Genomic DNA, 22207 nt, shown 5'->3' with positions numbered 1-22207 from the left:
ACTTTTTTATATATTTACCACCACTATAAATGCTGGAGGCGAAGCGGGGTTTGGGGTGGAGGCTGGCAGCTCATGACCCCCTGAGGAGTCCCGACCCCCAGTTTGAGAACCCCTGCATCAGAGGGTATATTCCCTTTCTTCTTTCTCTCTTGTATTCTTTATTTGGTTTGTTTCTCTTTCCCTCCCCCCACCCCCACCCCTACCCCTTTTAAAATAAAATATGAGAACATTCAGATAAGCTCAATAAAATGGAAGATTGCTTACAGGGAGAAAGACAAAAGGATTGATTAGTTTGGAAACCACAATAACAATTGCCAAAGGGCATGTTGCCGATTAAACTGCATTATCTCTGGGACTAACTGACAATGTGGTAGCAAACAATAATCTGGAAAATCTTGAGAACTAAGCAGGGTTGGCAATTTCCCAGGAAAAACTAGTTTAGGACATGGTGCTGGTAAATATCAGCTTAAACTGGGAAAGGGAAAAATGATTGCATCAGTGCCCAGCAAGTTCTGCAAGCATAGAATGAATCTGTTCAGACTTTGGATACATCCATTCAAAACTGAGGAACAGGCTCAATCTGTCCTCTACATCAAAGGTGGTCTTCTGCTACAGAATACTGCATGGCCAAATGGACCTGAATTGGTGGTCTACAACCCTTCATGCCTCTGATTGCTTAGTACTTCAAGCCTACAACTCTGCATTATTGTCATTTACACATAATCAGATGTTTTTTACTTTTATTCATATAATATTGAAAACTGAAATATGAGTCATGACAGTTATAACTTCATTGAGAAAACATCATACCAAAATGTATGCGGACATTCCGATATTCAGTATTATAATTACATATATAACTATGACATCCATTGCAGTTTAACTTTTTATTTTACAATCCTAAATTAATCTAGGAATCTACTGCCTTATGTAACCACAGTTTGAATATGTAACTAAAACTTAGTGTGGTGTTCATTAATGAAACAGTTTTTAAAATAGAAAATGCCTTAAACTGTGACTAATTTGTTTTTCCCAAGGCAGTAAAAGCTATGATTTTACCTGGTAAAAAACACCATATCATGCCATCCCTAAAACTAAGCCAGGCCCTAGGCCAAATGCATATTTTGGGAGTTCCTGCCACTTGTGGAGCCCCCAATTTTATTGACCATTGAAGACCAAACCCCTCTGGTTTTTAAATGATATCAGAATAGAACCCCTAAACTGTAGGCGCTCCCATATCTCACTAAGCCAAGGCTCCATAATTCCTTTACCTAGCTCTGAGTCAATAAAGACCCAATATTTCATGCTTAAAAACAGAGAAGACAACATGATTGAAAGGATACCATTCTGATCTCTTTCTGACTGCTGAGATCAGATCTTTGGCAGCCCACTCAACTTAAGGGTGCATATAGGAAAGTAGATTTCTGTTAATGGGTTTTACTCAAATGGCCTAGGCTAGGAAAAAAAGTGAGATCCTTACTTAAGAGCTTCTTCCTAAAGGAAGGCACTGCAACCTCTGCTCCTTTTTTTTTTTTTTTTTTTTTTACAGAAGGGTGAGGGGGAAGTTATGTATTTTGGAACTGAAGGACACAAGTCTGTGTATTTTTGTTTCTTATATTTTTCCTTTAAGAAACCCATGAGAGGAGAGCAGGGACAGGAAAAAGCCATTAGGTAAACCTGGTGAGATTCCTACATAGCATGCCTTCAGGAGGAGATGGGAGGGCTGTTTGAATTGTCTGGGGATGAGACATCCCAACATTATGGATTCTGGGGAGTTGTGGGGAAAAATCCCAAATCCATGGCGGTAGAAGCCATCCAGTAGGGACATCTGCTCTCCAAATGACTCTGATGGCAATTTATTTATTTACTTACATACTATTTGTCAATATGGCTCCTGTAGGGGTTATGCTACCATTGGCAGCATCCCTTTGCAGTTGCTCAGTAGCAGCTGCTGCAGAGGTGACTCTGTATGAATTAACTCCATCAAACACCATTATGTTTTATTAACTTGGCCATTGGCTGAGTAGGAGATGGCGTCCCCACCCCCATCCAGGTAATGTGGGGTGGGAAGGAAGCAGGGAGAGCATGGGGGCCCCAGGCTGGGGCAGGGAGGAGACACGTGGGGAGGTCACGTGTCCTACACCCTCAGTATGGTGGGGTACCAGTCATCTGTACCTTTCCGATTTGGATTTAACACTAAAACTCAATGGAGCCTAATGGTCCCTTCTGACCTTAAAGTCTATGATTCTATGTGGGGAGGTGACTGCGCCTCCTCTTCCATTCAGAATGTCTGAGGCTACGTCTACACTACCCGCCGTATCGGCGGGTAGCGATCGATTTTTCAGGGATCGATATATCGCGTCTCATCTAGACGCGATATATCGATCCCCGAACGCGCTTATATCGATTCCGGAACTCCACCACCGCGAACGGCGGTGGCGGCGTGGATATGGAGAGCCCCGGAGATCGATCCCGTGCCGTGAGGACGGGTAAGTTATCGATATAAGATACTTCGACTTCAGCTACGTTATTCACGTAGCTGAAGTTGCGTATCTTATATCGATTTTTCCCCTTAGTGTAGACCAGCCCTGAGAGGTGTCCCCCTCCCCCACAAAAAAGAGCACACTCCAGACTTGAATACCTCATATGCAACATGTCATTTTTGTGACCTAACAATTTTTTGCAGCAATACTGGAGATCCTTGGGGTTTATTTTTGTACAAATCTAAAGAAATAACACCAGTAATACAAGTTAAACAAAACCGGTGTTCGTTCAAGTAAGCAATCTCTGCACAGTGAATACAGATACCCATCCAACAAGTCTGAACTTACTTAGTATGTGGAAATGGAAAAATATTTTTTTTTATTCACAAAGATTTATTGCATTTTATTTTCAAAACTGTCTTAAGGAAAAAAAAGTATTGTAAAGTATTTGTCACTTCTGTAGTACTTACGGTATTTCCACACTGTATAGTCCAACATAATTTATATCTTAAAGCGTAATAATGACTAGAAGCAGTGTAGAGCAAGAAAACTAAACAAACTTCACATGATGACGACTTACGCAATAGCCTTTCCCAGAATAGGAACATTTGGAACACAAGAAGTGACTATTTAAATGTCAACATTGTTGATTACTTCACTCTTGATCATTTAACAGGAATATCCAGTCATTGCCATTATACTACCATCCCAATCCACCTGCCATGCCTTTTTGGGTGCTGCTTTTTCCCCAGACAAACATTTTCTCCAATGCAGTTACTCGCCGTCAGTCCAAAATTCTGCAGTACATTGAAAACTAAGAAGCTGAGGCAGCATAAAAGGAATGTACTTTGCTATCAAGGTGAATAACAGAAAGGTTGTTGTATATCTTGTAGTGTTCATTTTCATATTTGGGTCAGTAAAAACGTCCATTTTTAAATTTAAATGAACCCACTGCAGAATTTCCTGTATGCTGCACCAGTATGTCACATAAACTGTTTGCTGTGGAGCACTCCATATCTTCAACCTTAAAATACATGCATATGAAATTCAAAGCTGAACATAAATCAAAGTTTCTTTTAATATGAAATACAGTGAACCTATAGACCTAACAAAGAAGCAGAGAAAGATAAGCAACTTAGAAAAGAATTAACTCCTATAATGATGTGTTTAGCAATAACTTCGACAGATTTAGGCCTGTTGATGAATTTGGCTTATTATATGTAATGGAAGTATTTAGTCAAACAATTTACTCTGACTTCTTGAAAATAATGTACCATTTGGGTCATTACGTATTAAAAACCAGAATCTTATTCTATGTATCAGTCATTGGGACCATTTGTTATCTGATTGACATTTAAACTAACACAGTTTTCATCTTGTCTTGAAAAGTCTTGCAGACCACAGAATGCCAGCGCATAGAGTAGTTGTGATTGCTTTTAAGAGAAAATATTTTACCTTTTATGAAGCCAAAGCCAAAATAAGAATGGGAATGGGTACATCAAGATCACAAAATACAAGGAAATACTAAGATACAATTTGTGAAAGCACAGAAAGTTACAAGAAATTTCAGGATTAAAGCCCTGAAATGTTTTCATTTCATCTGTAAAAGGAAGCTGATGAATCCTGTCCATGTAAAATATACCATTCACACCTTTTTTTTATGGGGCAGCACGAGTGGCCAGATTTCAGAATCTCCGTCATACTTAAGAGTTACTTGTTGAGCAGAGGAGGCAGGTTTGTATAATTTTTTGTGGTGCCCAGAATGGGTCCAAGTCCTGTGTGCCCCACATACACCTGCCTAAGGCTATGGGAGAGAGTTTGAGAGCGGAAGAGGTGTGAGCTCTGGGAGGGAGTTTGGGTGCGGAAGGAGTGTGGGCTCTGGGCTGGGGCAGGGGGTTGGGGTGCAGGAGGGGGTTTGGGGAGCTGGCTCTGGGAGGGAGTTTAGGTGCAGGAGGTGTGAGGACTCTGGGAGGGATTTGGGTGCTGGGTGTGGGCTCTGGGCTGGGGCAGGGGGTTGGGGTGCAGGAGGGGGCTTGGGGTCAGGGTCTGGGAAGGAGTTTGGGTGTGAGGTGCAGGCTCTGGGCTGGGGCAGGGATTTGGGGTGCGGGAGGGGGTGAGGGTTGCGGTGCTTACTTTGAGCAGTGCAGCTCCCAAAACAACTGGCGCACACACACCCCTCTGGGTGGGGGGCCCAAGAGGTCTCCACGCTCGCTGCTGCCCACGGGCACTGCCCCCTTAGCTCCCATTGGCCACAGCTCCTGGCCAATGGGAGCTGCGGAGTCAGCAATCGGGGCGCTGGATGCTCCCCCCACAACCCAGGGTCCACAGGGACGTGCTGTGCCAGCCACTTCCGGGAGTGGCATGGAGCAAGGATGGGCAGGAAGCCGCCTTAGGTCCACTGTGCTTCTGGCCCTTTAAATCAACATTGCTGCATTAAAGTAGCTCGACCCCTTGCAATCAGAGTTGACAAAAATTACTTCTATCCTGGATAGTATGGGCCAAATTCAACCCTAGTGTGAGAAGCTGCAGGTCCAATAACTCTACTGAAATTACACCAGAATTAAATTTAGCCCCGTGACTTGGCATGGTGGAAACAGTTCTTTCTTAATACAATCTCCATTTTGTTAGATTCACCTGTGCTTAGAATTTGTGACAGGAAACACTGATGAAACTTGGCATTATTAAGCCATTTCCAGTGGATGTTCTGCTGCCAGTTGCAAAAACTGACAGGAGGTGCAGATGGCGGTTTTCCTGAAAACCATTATATTGTCCCACTTCCTATCGATAAAATAAGTGAAAGCTGACCTGGTGACTTACCAGCAGTGCATTACACTGGCTCCATAGGAGATTCCTGTTGTGAAATAGACTCATTCTCCACCCTCAGCCTGCAGGGACGCAGCACTGAATAAAGGTTTCCAGGAACTGCACCAATACAAACAGTATTTGTTTTCCACATAATGGGTATAGAAATTGGTAGATAACCGGTTTGATTTGGTTTAGGTCTGGAAGGAAAATTCAGCTGCTGGCTGAAGAAGTAGAATACCAATGATGAAATGACTCTAAAACTTACCATGGAATCCTGTGGCACCTTATAGACTAACAGACGTTTTGCAGCATGAGCTTTCGTGGGTATTCACCCACGAAAGCTCATGCTGCAAAACGTCTGTTAGTCTATAAGGTGCCACAGGATTCTTTGCTGCTTTTACAGAACCAGACTAACACGGCTACCCCTCTGATACTTAAAACTTACCATGTCTGTTGTATATAAAATTGTTGTCCTGTTAGTTGTCAGAAAAAGTCTGAGCGTTTTGTTTAGGGCTTTGGTTTTTTGGACACTGAGTGATCTTTAATTTTGCCAGGTATCTAGAATATAGATACTGTTAGCTGCCATTATGAGGTCAGTTGTGAATGTATTTATTTCATGTTATAATTCCAGCTGTGACTGAATACTATTTTAGTGTATTTAAATTTAATATTTTGGGAATGGGGTAACATTTTAATGCACATGCAAAAATAGCTGTTATTAGACTGTAAACTGTTTTGAGCTTGATCCAAAACCCATTTAAGTCAGTGGGAGGATTCTTACTGATGTCAGAGAGCTTTGGATCAGGCTCTGTATGCCTACGTCTACCTGGACGGAATCCAGCCTGTTCTTCTTGTAATATTTCATCCACTGCTACCTCGTTCTATTCAGCATGACGGTAGGTAGCTAACATGAACAGATATTTACTCTTTCATAGATCATCAAAAAAGCTACGACTTGGCAAAATCCAGTCTGTCAAGATCCTACAGATTGTCCCTTCCTGTACACTCAGGGGAGGGGAATCCAAGCCTCTGCCATTCCAAATCCCCAGGGTATTTCAAGCTCCTACATCCTGAATGGAGTCCAGCCACTGCCCCAATGTCAAGGTCCCTAGGCACAATCTCAGAGCACAGTCCTTCTATCTGGCATCATTCTTGAGAGTTGGAACCGGCTGTCCAGCCACCTAGCCTCTCTGGGCATAGCACTGACCCTTCAGACACACTGCCCTCCCAGAACTCCACCCCAAAAATGTGAAACTTCTAGTTTACAATTTAATTCTCAGGGGCATGCAGTAGTTGTGAAGCAGTACACACACACACACACACACACACACACACACACACACACACACACACACACACTCTTCGTACAATCTAACATATTTATGCTCTTTTATATTTAATCATGTAAAGCACAGAAGAGTACAGATCAGACAAAACAATAAAAACATCTTATACGCAATGTCCCTCATTAGCTTACCCTTCCGTTGGGAGTCCATGGGAGGGGTGAGGGGGGCTCATCTGTATTCCTGCAGCCAGGCAAGCAGGGTCCTCCACTCCCTTGCCTACCCAGCCCCCTGCAAGCAGCCTCCCTCATCTTAATCAGTTGAAAAATGGCCCTTGCTCCCAGTGCTGTGCTTTTATACACTGCTGCTGGGGTTACCTGCTTCTTTTGTTGTGCATTTTAGTAATTTTCCACTGCTCTCAACCCCCCTCTTCTTTCAGGCAAGAGGAGGATGTGTCTTTCCCCAGCTAGAACAAACCCATTGTCCGAAGGTGTTTAACTTTGAATAGCCCATCATTGAGTGCTGATCACTCACCATTGTCTCTGGACCTGGCAGAGAGATGACACAACTCTGCTAACTCCTGGGGGATCCACATACATATAGGCTTTCCATTAGGGCTGTTGATTAATCGCAGTTAACTCAGGCGATTAACTCAAAAAAATCACAATTAACCGTAGTTTTAATTTTGTTACTGTTAAACAATAGAATACCAATTAAAATTTATTAAATACTTTGGATGTTTTTCTACATTTTCATGTATATTATATTCTGTGTTGTAATTGAAAGCAAAATGTGTATTTTTTATTACAAATATTTGCACTGTAAAAATGATAAAATAAATAGTATTTTTCAGTTCATCTTATACAAGTACTGTATTGCAATCTTTGTCATAAAAGTGCAACTTACAAATGTAGGGTTTTTTTGTTACATAACTGCACTAAAAAACAAAACAATGTAAAACTTCAGAGCCTACAATTCCACTCAGTTCTTCTTCTTTTTCAGTCAATCGCTAAGACAAACAAGTTTGTTTACATTTACAGGACACAAAACTGCCGCCTTCTTATTTATGTCACCAGAAAGTGAGAACACGCATTTGCATGGCACTTTTGTAGCCGGCATTTACGTGCCAGATATGCTAAACATTCGTATGCCCCTTCATGCTTTGGCCACCATTCCAGAAGACATGCCTCCATGCTGATGACGCTTATTAAAAAAAATGTGTTAATTAAATTTGTGACTGAACGACTTGGGGGAGAATTGTATGTCCCCTGCTCTGTTTTACTTGCATTCTGCCATATATTTCATGTTACAGCAGTCTCGGATGATGACCCAGCACATTTTGTTCATTTTAAGAACACTTTCACTGCAGATTTCACAAAACTCAAAGAAGGTACCAATGTGAGATTTCTAAAGATCACTACAGCACTCGACCCAAGGTTTAAGAATCTAATAAAGTGCCTTCCAAAATCTGAGAGAGTGATAAGGCATGCAGCATGCTTTCAGAAGTCTTAAAAGAGTAGCATTCCGATGCGGAAACTACAGAACCCGAAACACCAAAAAAGAAAAATCAACCGTCTGCTGTTGGCAGCTGACTCAAAGATAATGAAAATGGACATGCGTTGGTCCGCACTGCTTTGGATTGTTATCGAGCAGAACCCGTCATCAGTATGGACGCATGTCCCCTAGAATGGTGTTTGAAGCATGAGGGGACATATGAATCTTTAGCACATGTGGCACGTAAATATCTTGCGACACTGGCTACCACAATGCCCTGAGAATGCCTGTTCTCACTTTCAGGTAGCATTGTAAACAAAAGCAGGCAGCATTATTTCCTGCAAATGTAAGCTTGTTTGTCTGAGCAATTGGCTGAACAAGAGGTAGGACTGAGTGGACTTGTAGGCTCTAAAATTTTACAGTGTTTTATTTTTGAATACAGTTTTTTTGTACATAATTCTACATTTGTAAGTTCAACTTTCATGATAAAGAGATTGCACTACAGTACTTGTATTAGGTGAATTGAAAAATACTATTTCTTTTGTTTTTTTTATAGTGCAAATACTTGTAATAAAAATAAATATAAAGTGAGTACTGTATACTTTGTATTCCATGTTGTAATTGAACTCAATATATTTGAAAATGTAGAACACATCCAAAAATATTTAAATAAATGGTATTCTATTATTAACAGTGTGATTAATTTTTTTAAATTGCTTGACAGCCATACTTTCCATATTACAATGTCATAAAATCATTTATGAGTAAGAAGTGGTACAGACAGAACCCCAGTTCATCACACCATTTTAATCAACTTTATAGATTTTAAGAAAGTGTTAATTAGTGTCCACAGAGAGACTGTGTGAAATAGAAGCTATGGGACACCAGACAAGCTGATCAGCATAATAAGGAGTAGATGAACAGTAAGATCAGATACAGGCCTGGGTGGGTGGTTTGATATTGTGACTGGAGTTAGACAAGAGTGTTCGTTATCAAGAGTCCTCTTGGCATTAACAATAGACTAGATAATCAAGTGATCCTTGTAGACAGTGTCAAATGGGTTAGCGGAGATGAGTTACACAACCTTGACTTTGCCGACAGTATTGTTTTATTAAGTATGACATGGAACGACATAGTAAGGCCCTTACATCAGAGGTAGAACAGAATGAAGCAAAAATTGGATTGAAAGTAAAAGCTGAGGAAAAACCAAGTTTATGAAGGTAGGAAACTGGACCACAGATGGAAAAGTGTACGTGGCTGGAAGAGAAATTGAACAGAAAGAAGAATTCTGCTATCTGGGGAGCGTGATGACATTTGAAGGTGTCTGCAATAAAGATATTAATATGAGATTAGGAAAAGCAAACACTACTTTGGAAGGATGGACAACATCTAGTCAAACAAAGGTCTCTACACCAAGCTAAAAATAAGACTATACCATGAGATTGTACTGAGCAAGCTGCTGTACAGAACAGAGACTAGTCGAATTTTCCTGTAAGTATTTCTGTGCTTTCTTGAATGCCACCCCATATGCATGGGGAAAGCTTTCCATAAAAAGCCACAACATTATTCTTCCTTCTCTCTGAAAAACTCAGCTGTGCTGAGATGGCTACAAAACATTTGATAATGGCTAGGCAGTTGCCACCTATATTAATTGTCTCACTGTTATCTTGTTCTCTCTCCATCTATCTGTTGTATGTTTCGTTTCTCTCTCGTATATTTAAACTGCAAGATTTTGGGGCAGGGACCTTTCCGTTGTTTGTTTACAGTGCCTAGCACAAAGGGGCCATAAACCCTGATTGATGCTTCTACATACTACCCCAATACAAATATATAATAATGAAATGATCAGCAGTGAAATAAATACCAGTACTTACAATTACATTGTAGTCTTTAGATTGACTAGTAATTAATTTATCACACAGCCAGGTTTTTTGCAATGGATGACAAATTGTTTTTACACAGCGCACGGATGTAAAATATATATCCGTGCTGAACCACAGTTAGCAACAGGGACATGGGGACTACTAGAACATAAATTTAAGCATATGCAGGATTGGGGCCTATATTTAGCTTTTGCAAAATATGTACCATTCTCTTTTCCATTCCTTAAAGGTCATTATTACAGATCAGAAACAGAAATTCAAAGGAATTATCTTATTCAAAATGTTTGATTGCCATTTTCCTTGGCTAATTTGGGGACCAATCCAACTTCCATTGATTTCAGTGGGAGACTTTTCTTTTGACTCTAATGTAAATTGAATTGGGCCAACAGAGTGCATCACAAGAATGTTATGGTGACAAAGGAAATAGCATTTTTGTCGCTTTTTTCTTGGTTCTTTGATTTATAAAGAGAATCCTAAAGTTCAACTGACAGTTAAAGCCCTAGTGTACGCTGGGCCTAATTTCTGTTAGGTGCAATAAGAAAATACACACGGTGATGAGCATAGTATATATACCTAATCAGCTTAAAAAAAAAAAGACAATCAATATTTGAAATAGTTTATATTTGTTATTGCTGAAAGTACTAAGCAAATTTGTATTGTGATGAAATTTCATTCTGGCTTACTTTCTGCTGTAATACAGAGTAAATGAAAAAGCAGGTTAATAATTGGTTTGGTGATTAATTGGTTTTGTTTCTGAATGTAGTATATTGCAATGTCTTTCAACCACTTTCCAGTTATATTTCACAGTACAGTTTACTGTAGTTTTTGCTATTGTAGCTGTGAATAAAATATTATGTAAAAAAGGAACATTTTTTTTGCAGTAAGTATACTGGTTTTTCAGGGGATGTATTTTTTCTGTTTTGTTAAAAGAATAAACAAACAGACTAAATTATCTGCTGGCAGAACTCCATATTTAAAATAAACAATAAAAAAATAAGGATATAATGAATTTTATCTTTTAAAATTGTACAAAAATGAAAAGAAACAATAGTTGAAAAATCAAGGTTAATACCATGAAAATGAATGAGGATTAATGTGCACACAAGAGAGTCTACTGTAGCATTTTCCTTTGAACAGTCCATAATAAAAGCAGCAACATGCACACATTTTAAAAATATGGTTTCTCTTTTTAGAGGTGCACCATATACGTTGCATGTTGTCTTCTGATGAAGAAACTATTCAGCTCTACAGAGTTGTGTTTGTGTTACCTAAATTATTATGCAGGCTGCTTGAAAAATGAGAGCAAGCTACAATGTGAACTTGTCAAAAACTCACCCGGTAAGCACGACCCTGTTGTTTGAGGCTGTAGCAAATGGGTTTCTTGATCGCAGGCAGAAACATTTTGCTGGTATTGGAACCTTTTTCAGAATAAGTTCAGCAGAACCTCCGATGTCTCATTTCTCTATTAAGAATAAACAATAGCAGAGCTTAGAAAAAGAACGCTGACTCCACTGCACCACTCTTGTTAGTGTTACTGAACTCTGTATATACATGTGACTTCCCCCCACACTACACACACGTATAATCCTTTAAGCTTTAACTGCATGCTCTGATTGGCTGAGAGGTTTATTACAAAAACAACCCCTCCACCGTGATATCTCTAAGTGATTAAGTCAGGAGGGTTAAGGAGCATTAATCATGGGGTCTGATCGCTGCTCTGAGGCCTATTCTGTGTAACAGTGTGCACAATCATGTACACTTTTGTGGGTTTTTTTAAAGTACATATTAAAAAAGCATTATGCTGGTTTGAGAACTGTTAGACCTATAATACAATTACATAGCATAAAGCAAATACTAAATGGATCCAGAGCATAACTAAGGTTAGGGCTGAAAATAAGAGCCATTCTAATTTAGGGCGGTCTTTAAAACATATGTACAGTGGTTTATACTGCTGTGATATGGCATGTTCTAGGAACATTTTCAGTCATTCACCAAGAATATGGCATGATTTTAATAACAAGATATCACTAAAGAAGACTATATCAATTGCTCATTCAATGTTATAAACATTTTTTTATTTTAAACTAATGAGATTTTAAGTATCTAAATGAGTTGCATTTGAATAAAGTGTGTATTGTACATTGATTTCAGTTATTTAGCTTGGATTCAGATGACCCTGAAATAATTTGCCTTTACTTCAGACCATAATGAGCAATTTAATTTATGTAGGTTCTCCTTCCTCCCCCAAGCAATAAGCAGCAATGTGTAACACAACTTTTTATTAACAGAAGAAGGGAGTGATTCTCCTCCCATTGAAGTCAATGGGAAATTTGTCATTAATGCCAGTGGGAGTAAGATTGAGCCCAAAATGTATTTTTTCAGTTCTTGAAACCATTAGTTGCTTATTTTTATTCTTAAATTATCTTGTAAGATAAATCTTCAAAATACAAAAGACATTTAAATCAACCTAGAGTGAACAACTGAAAAGCAGAACTGTATATTGTTTAGCAGTATTTACAGGTAAACCACAATTGCCTAATTAAATTATGTTGTGGCTTATTGAGGAGATTAGACATTAGAAAAGGTAAAAGAATGACTCCATCATTTTTCATTTATAATCTATAGAATAGTATAGTGGCTCTGGGAGCTCTGCTGCTGTTATGTCAGTCAGCATTTCCATTATATGCTCTATTGTTAGTTGGCTGTTAAGTTCTTAGATAAGATGCACATTTTTTCCCCCAGAGTTGTATTTATATGGAGTAAGAAAGGTTCAGCACCTCTGGATGATGATTTTTCTATTGTTAAAATGGCTGGTACAATTTTATATTTATATATTAATTATACTTTTGGCAGTTAGCCCATTATGTGGATAGAATTTCATTTATTTTGTATTTTGAAACACACAAATATTTGATCTGTTGTGATTTACAGTTGAGAAAACACCCATGATGGTTTAGGGATTATAAAATGTAATGTGAAATATGCTTTACTGGTGAAATTCTAAATTCATAAACCTCAGTAAATGGGCTTTGTGGCAACAACAAATGTAAGGGTTGAGGGATGCAATGGTTCTCCCCCTTCCATCCGTTAGCCAGACCACAAGGCTCCCTGGCATGTTTTATTCTACAGCTGGAATAGTGGCCACAGCTTGTGTTATAGGAGTCTCTCCACCCTGTGCCTCAGTTAAGGCAGGATCCTGTGTCCCATGCCCCAGTAGTTCTCACTTTAGCCTGTTCGGAGCTCCTCTGAGGCTGCTTTGCACACTAAGGGCATGGCTACACTTGCAGATGTAGAGCGCTGTGAGTTAAACCAGCCTTCGTAGAGCACAGTAGGGAAAGCACTGCAGTCTGTCCACACTGACAGCTTCAAGCGCACTGGCGTGGCCACATTTGCAGCACTTGCAGAGGCATCGGGAGCAGTGCATTATGGGCAGCTATCCCAGCATGCAAGTGACTGCAACGTGCTTTTCAAGTGGGGGTGGAGTGTGACAGGGAGTGTGTTGTGTGTATGTGTGGGGGAGAGAGAGTGGGGTTTTGGGGTGCTGAGTGTGTCAGCATGCTGTCTTGCAAGTTCAGACTCCCCTCCCCCTCCCGCCTCTCTCACTCACTCAAAGCAAACAGTAAATGTTTGCTTTTTTTCAGAGCTGATAAGCAGCCGGCTTCACCGAAACAGCTTTGAAAGGGCATTTCCGCATTCCTGCTGCCGATTTCACAACAATGACAAGAGTGGCGACTTGACTTAAGGGGATTATGGGACATTTCCGGAGGCTGATCACAGTGCAGTAACGCAACACCTCGTTCACGCTGGCACTGCGGCACTCCAGCGGGGGCGTAGCAAACGCTATTCCACTCGCCAAGGTGGAGTACCAGCAGCACTGTAGCTGTGGAGTCAGAGCGTTCTACGTGCCTTGCCAGCATGGACGGGGAGTGAGCTAGGGCGCTCGGGGCTGCTTTATGGCATTGTAACTCGCAAGTGTAGCCAAGGCCTAAGGGTACATCTACACTTCAACAAAAAACCCTGGCAGAGTGTTTCAGAGCCCAGGTAAAGTGACTCAGGCTTGTGCTCCGGGGCTAAAAATAGCAGTGTAGGTTCTGAAACCCAGCAACAGGGGAGAGTCTCAGAGCCAGAGCTCCAACCTGAGCAGGAACGTCCACACTGCTGTTTTTAGCCTCGTAGCACACCCAAGTCAGTTGACCCATGGTCTGAGACTTGCTGTTAACAGGGGCTTCTTTTGCCCTGTAGACGTACCCCTCAGAGCCCAGGTCTGCAGACTTGGGTTCATACTACAGAGCTTAAAATAGCAGCATAGACATCCCCACCACCACTTGCTGAGTTTCAGAACCCAAGCTCCACCCCATGGGGGAAGGTCTTCACTGCTATTTTTACCCCCATAGCATGAACCCAAGTCTGTAGACCCGGGCTCTGACTCACCGTCACAGGGGTTTTTTTGCAGGGTAAATGTACCCTAACATACCCCTGATCCCCACCCACATCTCCACCAAGCAGAAGCATTACAGGGCTTGAGTGGTTCTTAGAGCTTTGTGGACCCTCATCAGCATAAATTTTACCCTTAATTTCTAGGAATACTATCAGTCAAACGTACAATTTTGTTGATGTTCGCTTGAGTAATATTAAAGTATGAGATATAACAATGCCGTTGGTATAGTCCCCTTTGACGATTCCATAAAGCTGTTGCATGTTTCTAGTTAGAAGTAATGTGGATAGCATAAAAGTCTTATTTGATTAGAGCAGAACCTTGACTACTAAGTGCATTGTAATGGCTCAAATGAAGCTGAAGTCATTGAATGGTTCAAATGAAGTCACTTCTGGAGTATCAGCAGACCTGATATAGTCGTGGAAAAGTCAGGTGTGTATTCTGTATACAAATGTTAAATAATAAAAACAATCTTGTATGGACTTTGGTTTTGTTCATGCAAGTATGATAAATAAACTTCAAACATTAGGTTTTTAAGAAATGTTTAATAATCTATATAATACAATAGCCTATATCTGCTGAGTTAGGTTAAAAATGACTAAATTAGTTGAATTCATCAGCAGACTAAAGAAAAACTAGGGCTTAGTTGTTTAATATTTTTGTGGTGGCTGCAATATAACTTTATATTTACTCAAGTGCATGTGTTGAAATACATTACATTTTCATTGACCTGTGTAACATTAGTAAATTAGTGGATATCCAATAGTGTCATTGCTACATGTGTATAACGTGTACAAACATCAATGGGAGTTATTGACACGTATGGAAAGCTGAATGGAGGTACTTCTCAATAGTGTTCATGCTCTTAGTTGATATTTATCTAATTTTTCCAATATAATATCTTTCAGTATCATTGTTTAAGCACAAGAAAAATAATAAATATAATAATATTTGGATCTATTGAGGTCTGGTTAATTAATTTGTATTAGGTGTGTGAGTATTCAATATATTAATTAGTATCCAGTCATAAAAATATCCATATAATGAATTTGGTAATTAATGTAAGAAAAATTGAAATTGAGATTGCAAACTGGCTCTGATGAATGAGACTAATTTGCAAGTTTTGGATTGTGAGATCTTAAGAGCAGAAACTGTTTTCCTATATGTTTATAACCTAGTATATTTGAGGGGTTTTGTTCATTTTTCCAGCTACCAAACAATTAAAATTGTTATAAAATTGTTATAAAACAAAAAAAAAATCCCAACCAAAAAAACCCCATACGTTGCAACTTTGACTATCCAAATATTTGAAGCCATTAGGATCTACACCTCTACTATAGAAAGCCAGCCAGTTTCCCTGTTGATAGTGTGAGAACCCTCAGTCCTGTTGAGCCAGCTAGCTTAGGAAGCTGGCTTGCAAACTTCTGAACCTTCCTGACACACTTGAGGGACATGACCATGTGTTTAGATAAGAGGAGTGAGGAGGATGGATAGGTGAGGTTCTATTAGAAAAGTCTGTGCTATACACAAATATTTTGCTCTTTGCCACCAATGGACAAAATCCTGCTATTCTCACTCATGCAAAATTCACACTCATTGGTAGTTTTCATGAGTAAGGGGAGTAGGATTTGGCCCAGCATAAAACCTTGAGTAAGTAACAGCCCCCCGCCTTCCCATCCATTGTTCCACACCCCCCCAGCTCCAAAAAAAAAAAGAGGGTGGGGGAGGTAATCAAACATAAAACCCCATTCTATTTAGAGTTGTTAAATCAGTTTCCTTGGTAATTGAAATCTTTTCGTGCCTATCTCTGATATGAAGAGGTGTTGTTGCATGATTCTGCAATAAGAAGACCCAGTCCAGTTCTGTTTGAAATCAGTGGAAATACTCGCATTGATTATTTCCCTGAGTTGCATCAGGCCCAAAATGAAGTGCTATACTCTTAACTTTTGAAGCAGGAAGCTTCTTCTAAAAGTTTTTAACTGGAAAAACAATTTAGGATGCTCACACTAGGACACTCCTAACATGGAAAAACCTAATTGGAGTTACATTAAAATAGATATGATCATTTTTGTTCATGCGTGCATCAACATTTTATGACTGACATCAGATTTCACATTTGATAGTTATCACATATTAAAATATCAGTGCTAATCTAGATCCGTCTCCACCTTTTAGTTTTCTTATCTGGAGAGCTTTCAAATGCCACTAAAAGCAAACCCATATCTCTTTAGTGTTTTTCCAAGTACACAGCAAAAGTGATAGTGACCTTTTCATGTTTGTAACCACAAAAACAATCTTTCCTCTTGATGTGCATAAACAACTGGCGAAAATTGCATACATATATTTATATATATTTTTTAACAAAGTACCACCCTTCAGTCTATGCAAGATAAGGATTTCATAGTTATGGAATGCAAATAATCCATAGTATGCAAAACTGCACCTTGACACGGCTTTATATTACTCATAATACAACACATTCCTGACTCATATTATTACTAAAGAGACAACACCTTGTATTGCTAACTACAGCAATGGAAATAAGCCTTGTTTTGAATTTGGCAATTTCGTTCTAATTACTAAACATGAGTATGTCTGCTCAAGATAAATGTGAAAGCCAGGGCTGACAGGGTTTATAGTTCTATAAACTATTCCAGTATTAATTTAAAATTCAGGAACAGATCTATCGTCTCTCTCAGTGCGTGCAAACAATTTGAATTCACTTTAATACGTATGGCAGGTTCATATAAAGATAAAATACCTCTATGCGGAGGATTAAATAATAGTATTATTTAATATATAACCAACAATATGTTTCTGCATAATTCTTAAAAGTGTGAGATTTTCCTTACCCTTTGTTGTATCCCTAAAAGAATTTGAAACCTTCAATCTCCAGTTACGCTGGAGTGGCAGCTGATAAGATCCTATTGCATTCCATACAAGTGGATGTGGTGCTAATGGCCAGAGACATGAATATCTCTGTCTCTTGTACTTAGAAAACCTATACATAGGCTTATTTGCATTTGATCTCTAATCTGAGTGGTTAAAAGGGATCTACTAAAGTTCACTGTTCGGTCACTGCACTGGTGTAGATGTATTTGGAGACTACAATGGTGCTTCAGTTTGCTTCTTTGTTTTTGCATACTTTCGGTAATTATATTAGCTGTTGTTTAAAAATGTCATTAAAAATTAAATCAGTTTATTTAGCTATTCTGGGCTAAATCAAACACGTATAATATAATACACTAGTCCTTTTTATTAAAGCAATTGCTAACAGGGTTCTTTTCTGCAGACCTTCAGTAGGTTGGGACAAGGGAAATGCCCCTTCCCCTCAACCAATCTCCTTTTCCTTCTCCCTTTATCGTCCCTCCTTGTGTACTTCCTGAAGATTGTAAGAAGAAAGTCCTGCTCCTGCAGACATTAGGAGATCTGGGCATGGAGAGGTGACTGTCAGGAGACAGAGTCTCTGAGGGAAAACCCCTAGTGCTAATTGGTCGCTCTCATGAACTTAGGGGCCCATCATCCCCTCTGAGACTTTTTAGGGCCTAATTAAACTTGTTTTGGTTCCGCAGGGGCCTAAAGAGCCTGATTTGCCTTATTTGGGGCTGAAGAACCTCCTAAAGCTCTGGTGCACCCCTCCAGCCTTAGTGTTTTTCTTAAGGAATGTTGGTAGCCCATATGAACATCTTAAGACTCTAGAGTGGGAAGCCACAAGCCTCCTAAGGCTCCAGGTCATAGAATCAGAAATGTAGGGCAGAACGGGACCACAAGAGGTCAGCAAGACCAGCCCCTATGCTGAGGACTAAGTATACCAACACTATCCCTGACAAGTGTCATCTAAACTGCTTTTAAAAGCCTCCTATGTGGGGGATTCCTCAACCTCCCTTGGAAGCCTATTCCAGTGCTTAACTACCGTTCAGGTTAGAAAAATTTCCCCAATATCTGATCTAAATCTCCCTTGCTGCTGATTGTGCCTTTTACTCCTTGTTCGACCTTTTGTGGACATGGAGAACAATTGATCACAGTCCCCTTTATAACAACTCTTAAAATATTTGAAGACTGTTATCAGGTTCCCCCTCAGTCATCTTTTCTCAAGACTAAACAGGCCCAGATTTTTTTAACCTTTCCCCAAAGGTCATGTTTTCTAAACCTTTGATCATTTTTGTTGCTCTCCTGTGGATTTTCTCCAACTTATCCACATCTTTCCTAAAGAGTGGCGTCCATAATTAGACACAGTACTCCAGCTGAGGCATCACCAGTGCCAGGTAGAACAGGACAATTACCTCCCATGTCTTATATACAACACTCCAGTTAATACACCCCATAATATTAGCCTTTTTTGCAACTGCATCCCATTGTTGGCTTATAGTCAATTTATGATGTATTGTAACCCCCAGATCCTTTTCTAGCCAAGAATTTCCCATTTCGTTAGTTATGCATTTGATTTTTCCTTCCTAAGTGAAGTACTTTGCACTTGCCTTTATAGAATTTCATCTTGTTGATTTCAGACCAGTTCTTCAATTTGTCAAGATCATTTTGAATTTTAATAATTTTGTTGCTCTCCTCCAAGGTGCTTGCAACCCCTCTCGGCTTGGTGTCATCTGCAAGTGTTGTAAGAGTACTCTCTACTCCATTATCCAAGTTATTAATGAAAATATTGAATAGTATCAGACCCTGCACACACCACACTAGATGCATCCCCCCTGTTTGACAGTGAACCATTGATAGCTACTCTTTGAGTACAGTCTTTCAACCAGTTTTGCATCCACTTTATAGTAATTTCATCTACACCACATTTCCCTAGCTTTCTTATGAGAAAGTTATGTGTGTCAAAACCTTACTGAAATCAAGATATATCACATCAACTTCTTTCCACTAGGCCAATATCCATGTCAAAGAAGGAAATTGGGTTGGTTTGGCATGATTTGTTCTTGACTAATCCATGTTGGCTATTTCTTATAACACTGTTGTTCTCTGGGTGCTTACAGCATTTACCTCTGCTAAGGTAACCTTTTTTTTTTATATTTGCCTGATGGGAGAACATTACTGGCACCAGTGGAGGGAGCCTTCAATCACTAGAATTCCCTTCACAGGATCCTGGGGCAGGACGGGGAATGAGAAAGGAGAAGTGCTTGAAGCTGGGGGAGAAGAGAGGGGCTCATCATTGCTGTCATCTCCCTTTATGAAGCCTGGAGTGCTGCAGTACCCACAGAGATGGGTGGGGGAGGGACTCCTTTTTATGGACCATAGGAAGTCTGTGGCATGAGGACAGTGGGTTGAAGATTATGGTTAGCTAGCAGGATTTCATGACCAACAGACCAAAGTGTCTTTCCTCCCCCTTCTTCCTAAAAATATGTAGGATTGAGCCTCCCCTGTTGTAATCTCCTAATTTTTGCAGAAAATGTCCACACACAAATCTTTAAGAAGATGTTAAAGTTTCAGTGGTGGGAGTACATATTCCTTTTCAAGGATGTTAAAGAAACCTAAGAAATATAGAGTTAAAGCTGCAATTCTCAAACAAGTCATCCAAAAAGTTATGCTGTTGCTACTTAGAATGCTGCTGAACAGGAAATTCTGTCTGTTAATGTCTCTCTCTCTCTCTCTGATAGGTGTCTCTGTGGTGTAATTTCAACTGTGGTTACACTTGTTAGCACTAAAATTTGAGAGGAAGGGAGAATGGAACAAAACTGCAAATTGACCTGTGTGAATTAAAATTGGACTGTTTGCAGTAACAGGAAATTCAATGATTGTGACAGTAAAGTCGTTTAGCCAGGGAAAGGAAATAAACAGCCCATATATGAAGTCGGAATGGGGGAATCTAACCAAGAATCCATGGCCATCACATTAAAGCAACCTTATTTTAATCCTTTCTCCTTACTGTCTTAATATTAATTAATGGGGTGGGGGGTTTGTAATCAAGCACTATAGTTGCTGAGGGTAGTTAGGAGATCTGGAGAGCTGTCCAGAAGGGGTGCTTGTCTTAAGAAGTGGTCCACAACATGAAAAAGTTTGAGAACCACCAATATGATACTAGTATACTCAACATTTATGTGTTAGGTTTGGAAGACAGTGGCATGTGGTTTGATGGTTTCATCATCATCATGTTCCTATTACGCCTCTGGCGTTTAGGGCAGCAACGAAGCTCCTCCACTCCTGTCTGTTTCTGGCAGTATTTGATGTTTTAATACTGTTATATTACATTGCTCTGGCATAAAAGTGGCTCATCTTTCTATTCGCAAGTTAGACTAATGTGAATCAGTCCATATGAACTTTACATATGGATTTACATCTTTGAAGAAGAAACGTGGCTGTGAAAAATCTTGTGTGTATGTATGATGGGGGAAGGGTTAACTTATCAACTAAATATAGTAGGAAAATATTAGAAACTAGTTGGACCTATTCTAGAGTTTGAATTTTTGCTTCTAGATTGTAAAATGCATTTTTCCTTTAAGGTAAAGGGAAATGGCTTTTTCAGACATGGCTTGTTCATATGTTATACAAATCATCTTACCTCAGTTCAGTCTATGAAATTTTGGCATTTTCTGCAGTGTAGTCTGAAATCCTAGAACAAAAAATACCTACATCTTAGATTCACAAAAGATTATTTGAACAGAAATAGGAAGGCCTGAAATGGTATACAACTGACTTGTTTTAATTAATGAATTGTTTGTTTCTATACTCAGCAACTGCAAAGATGGGGAGGGGTCACTTTAAGGTGACCTGAAAAGTTGTGCATAAGCAGCCACCTAGGGCTACACTTCAAAAGGAAACACCCAGAGGAATAACAGAGAGGAAACTGCTTAGCATTCCAGTCAGTTAACTTTTGCACTTCTTGCGTAAAGTACAGGCAGAGGGAAACCAACTAGGATTAGTCAGCTTCCATTCATATTAGCCTCTGAACAACCAGCTGCCTGCAAGTCAGACTACAAGGATGGTGCAATAATAGTAATTTTTCCTTAGCATCCACTTGACTGTAAATAGCTTGATACTAAGGCTTTGTGTACACTGCCAACTAAACGACAAAACCTTTGTTGTTCACAGATGCTTAAAAAAAGCTTCTCTCTCCCCCCACTCCCCTGAAAGACAAAAGTTTTGACGTGGCAAGTGGCAGTGTAAATAGCTCGTTGTCCGCAGGAGCGCTCTCCTATCGACAACAGGAACCCCACTTGTAGGGGGTAGAAGTATTTTGTCAGCAAAAGTGTTTACACTGCCCGACTTTTAGCGACACGGCCGTGTCGTTAAAAGCTGTGTAGTGTAGACAAAGCCACACTAATCCTAATGGTCTGCAAATGGAAAGTGATTAGAATTCTGGGGACAAATGCTGCTCTCAATTACACCGGTATAAATCTGTGATTGAAGTCATTGGGGTTATTCCAGATTTACACCAGTGTTACTGAATGTACAATAGATGTTGGCCCATATCAGTTTTCATTTTGCATCCATTCTCTATGTAAAACAAGACTGCGGTTAATGATAGAGAGAGAAAGGTATAGGAAAATAAAAGGGGAAAACAGAGGCTTCATCTATGCTATGCGCAGTAGGTTCTTGTGCACCAATTGATGCACAAACAATTAGTCATCCATTGTAACACCCTACATTGTTTAAATTTGCCATTATATCCATACTAGGAAAAAGAACGAGGAGTCTTGTGGCACCTTAGAGAATAACAAATTTATTTGGGCATAAGCTTTCGTGGGCTAAAACCCACTTCATCCGCATGCATCCAGTTTTAGCCCACGAAAGCTTATGCCCAAATAAATTTGTTAGTCTCTAAGGTGCCACAAGACTCCTCATTCTTTTTACTGATACAGACTAATACGGCTA

The 22207-nt window shown here is 39.7% G+C and overlaps 2 protein-coding genes across 12 annotated transcripts in view; one reads left to right on the top strand and one right to left on the bottom strand.

The window, feature by feature from the left end:
• Positions 1-22207, top strand: part of C11H7orf50 (chromosome 11 C7orf50 homolog) — a 194947-nt gene that overhangs the window by 89410 nt on the left and 83330 nt on the right. The gene's annotated exons all lie outside the window — the stretch shown is intronic.
• The window catches only part of GPR146 (G protein-coupled receptor 146), a 69164-nt gene that overhangs the window by 14663 nt on the left and 32294 nt on the right, over positions 1-22207 (bottom strand). For 4 of the 11 annotated variants that reach the window (XM_044979112.1, XM_044979103.1, XM_044979106.1 and 1 more), the window contains exons 2-3: positions 20895-20945; positions 11284-11410 (exon numbers count right to left, since the gene is read on the bottom strand). Coding sequence is in view for 1 of the 11 variants with exons in the window: in XM_044979102.1 (XP_044835037.1) it covers positions 6766-6784 (19 nt within the window). In the remaining 10 variants the exon portion in view is untranslated. Of the gene's footprint in view, positions 1-2611; positions 3508-6765; positions 6915-9214; positions 9390-11283; positions 11411-20894; positions 20946-22207 lie in introns of those variants that run through there. The other 7 variants (XR_006572347.1, XR_006572346.1, XM_044979104.1 and 4 more) reach the window with 7 other exon arrangements.

Source organism: Mauremys mutica, chromosome 11 (genome assembly GCF_020497125.1).
Source record: "Mauremys mutica isolate MM-2020 ecotype Southern chromosome 11, ASM2049712v1, whole genome shotgun sequence".
NCBI lineage: Eukaryota > Metazoa > Chordata > Testudines > Geoemydidae > Mauremys > Mauremys mutica.
Note: the sequence above shows the minus strand (reverse complement) of the source record. Positions and strands in the feature narration are given on the sequence as shown.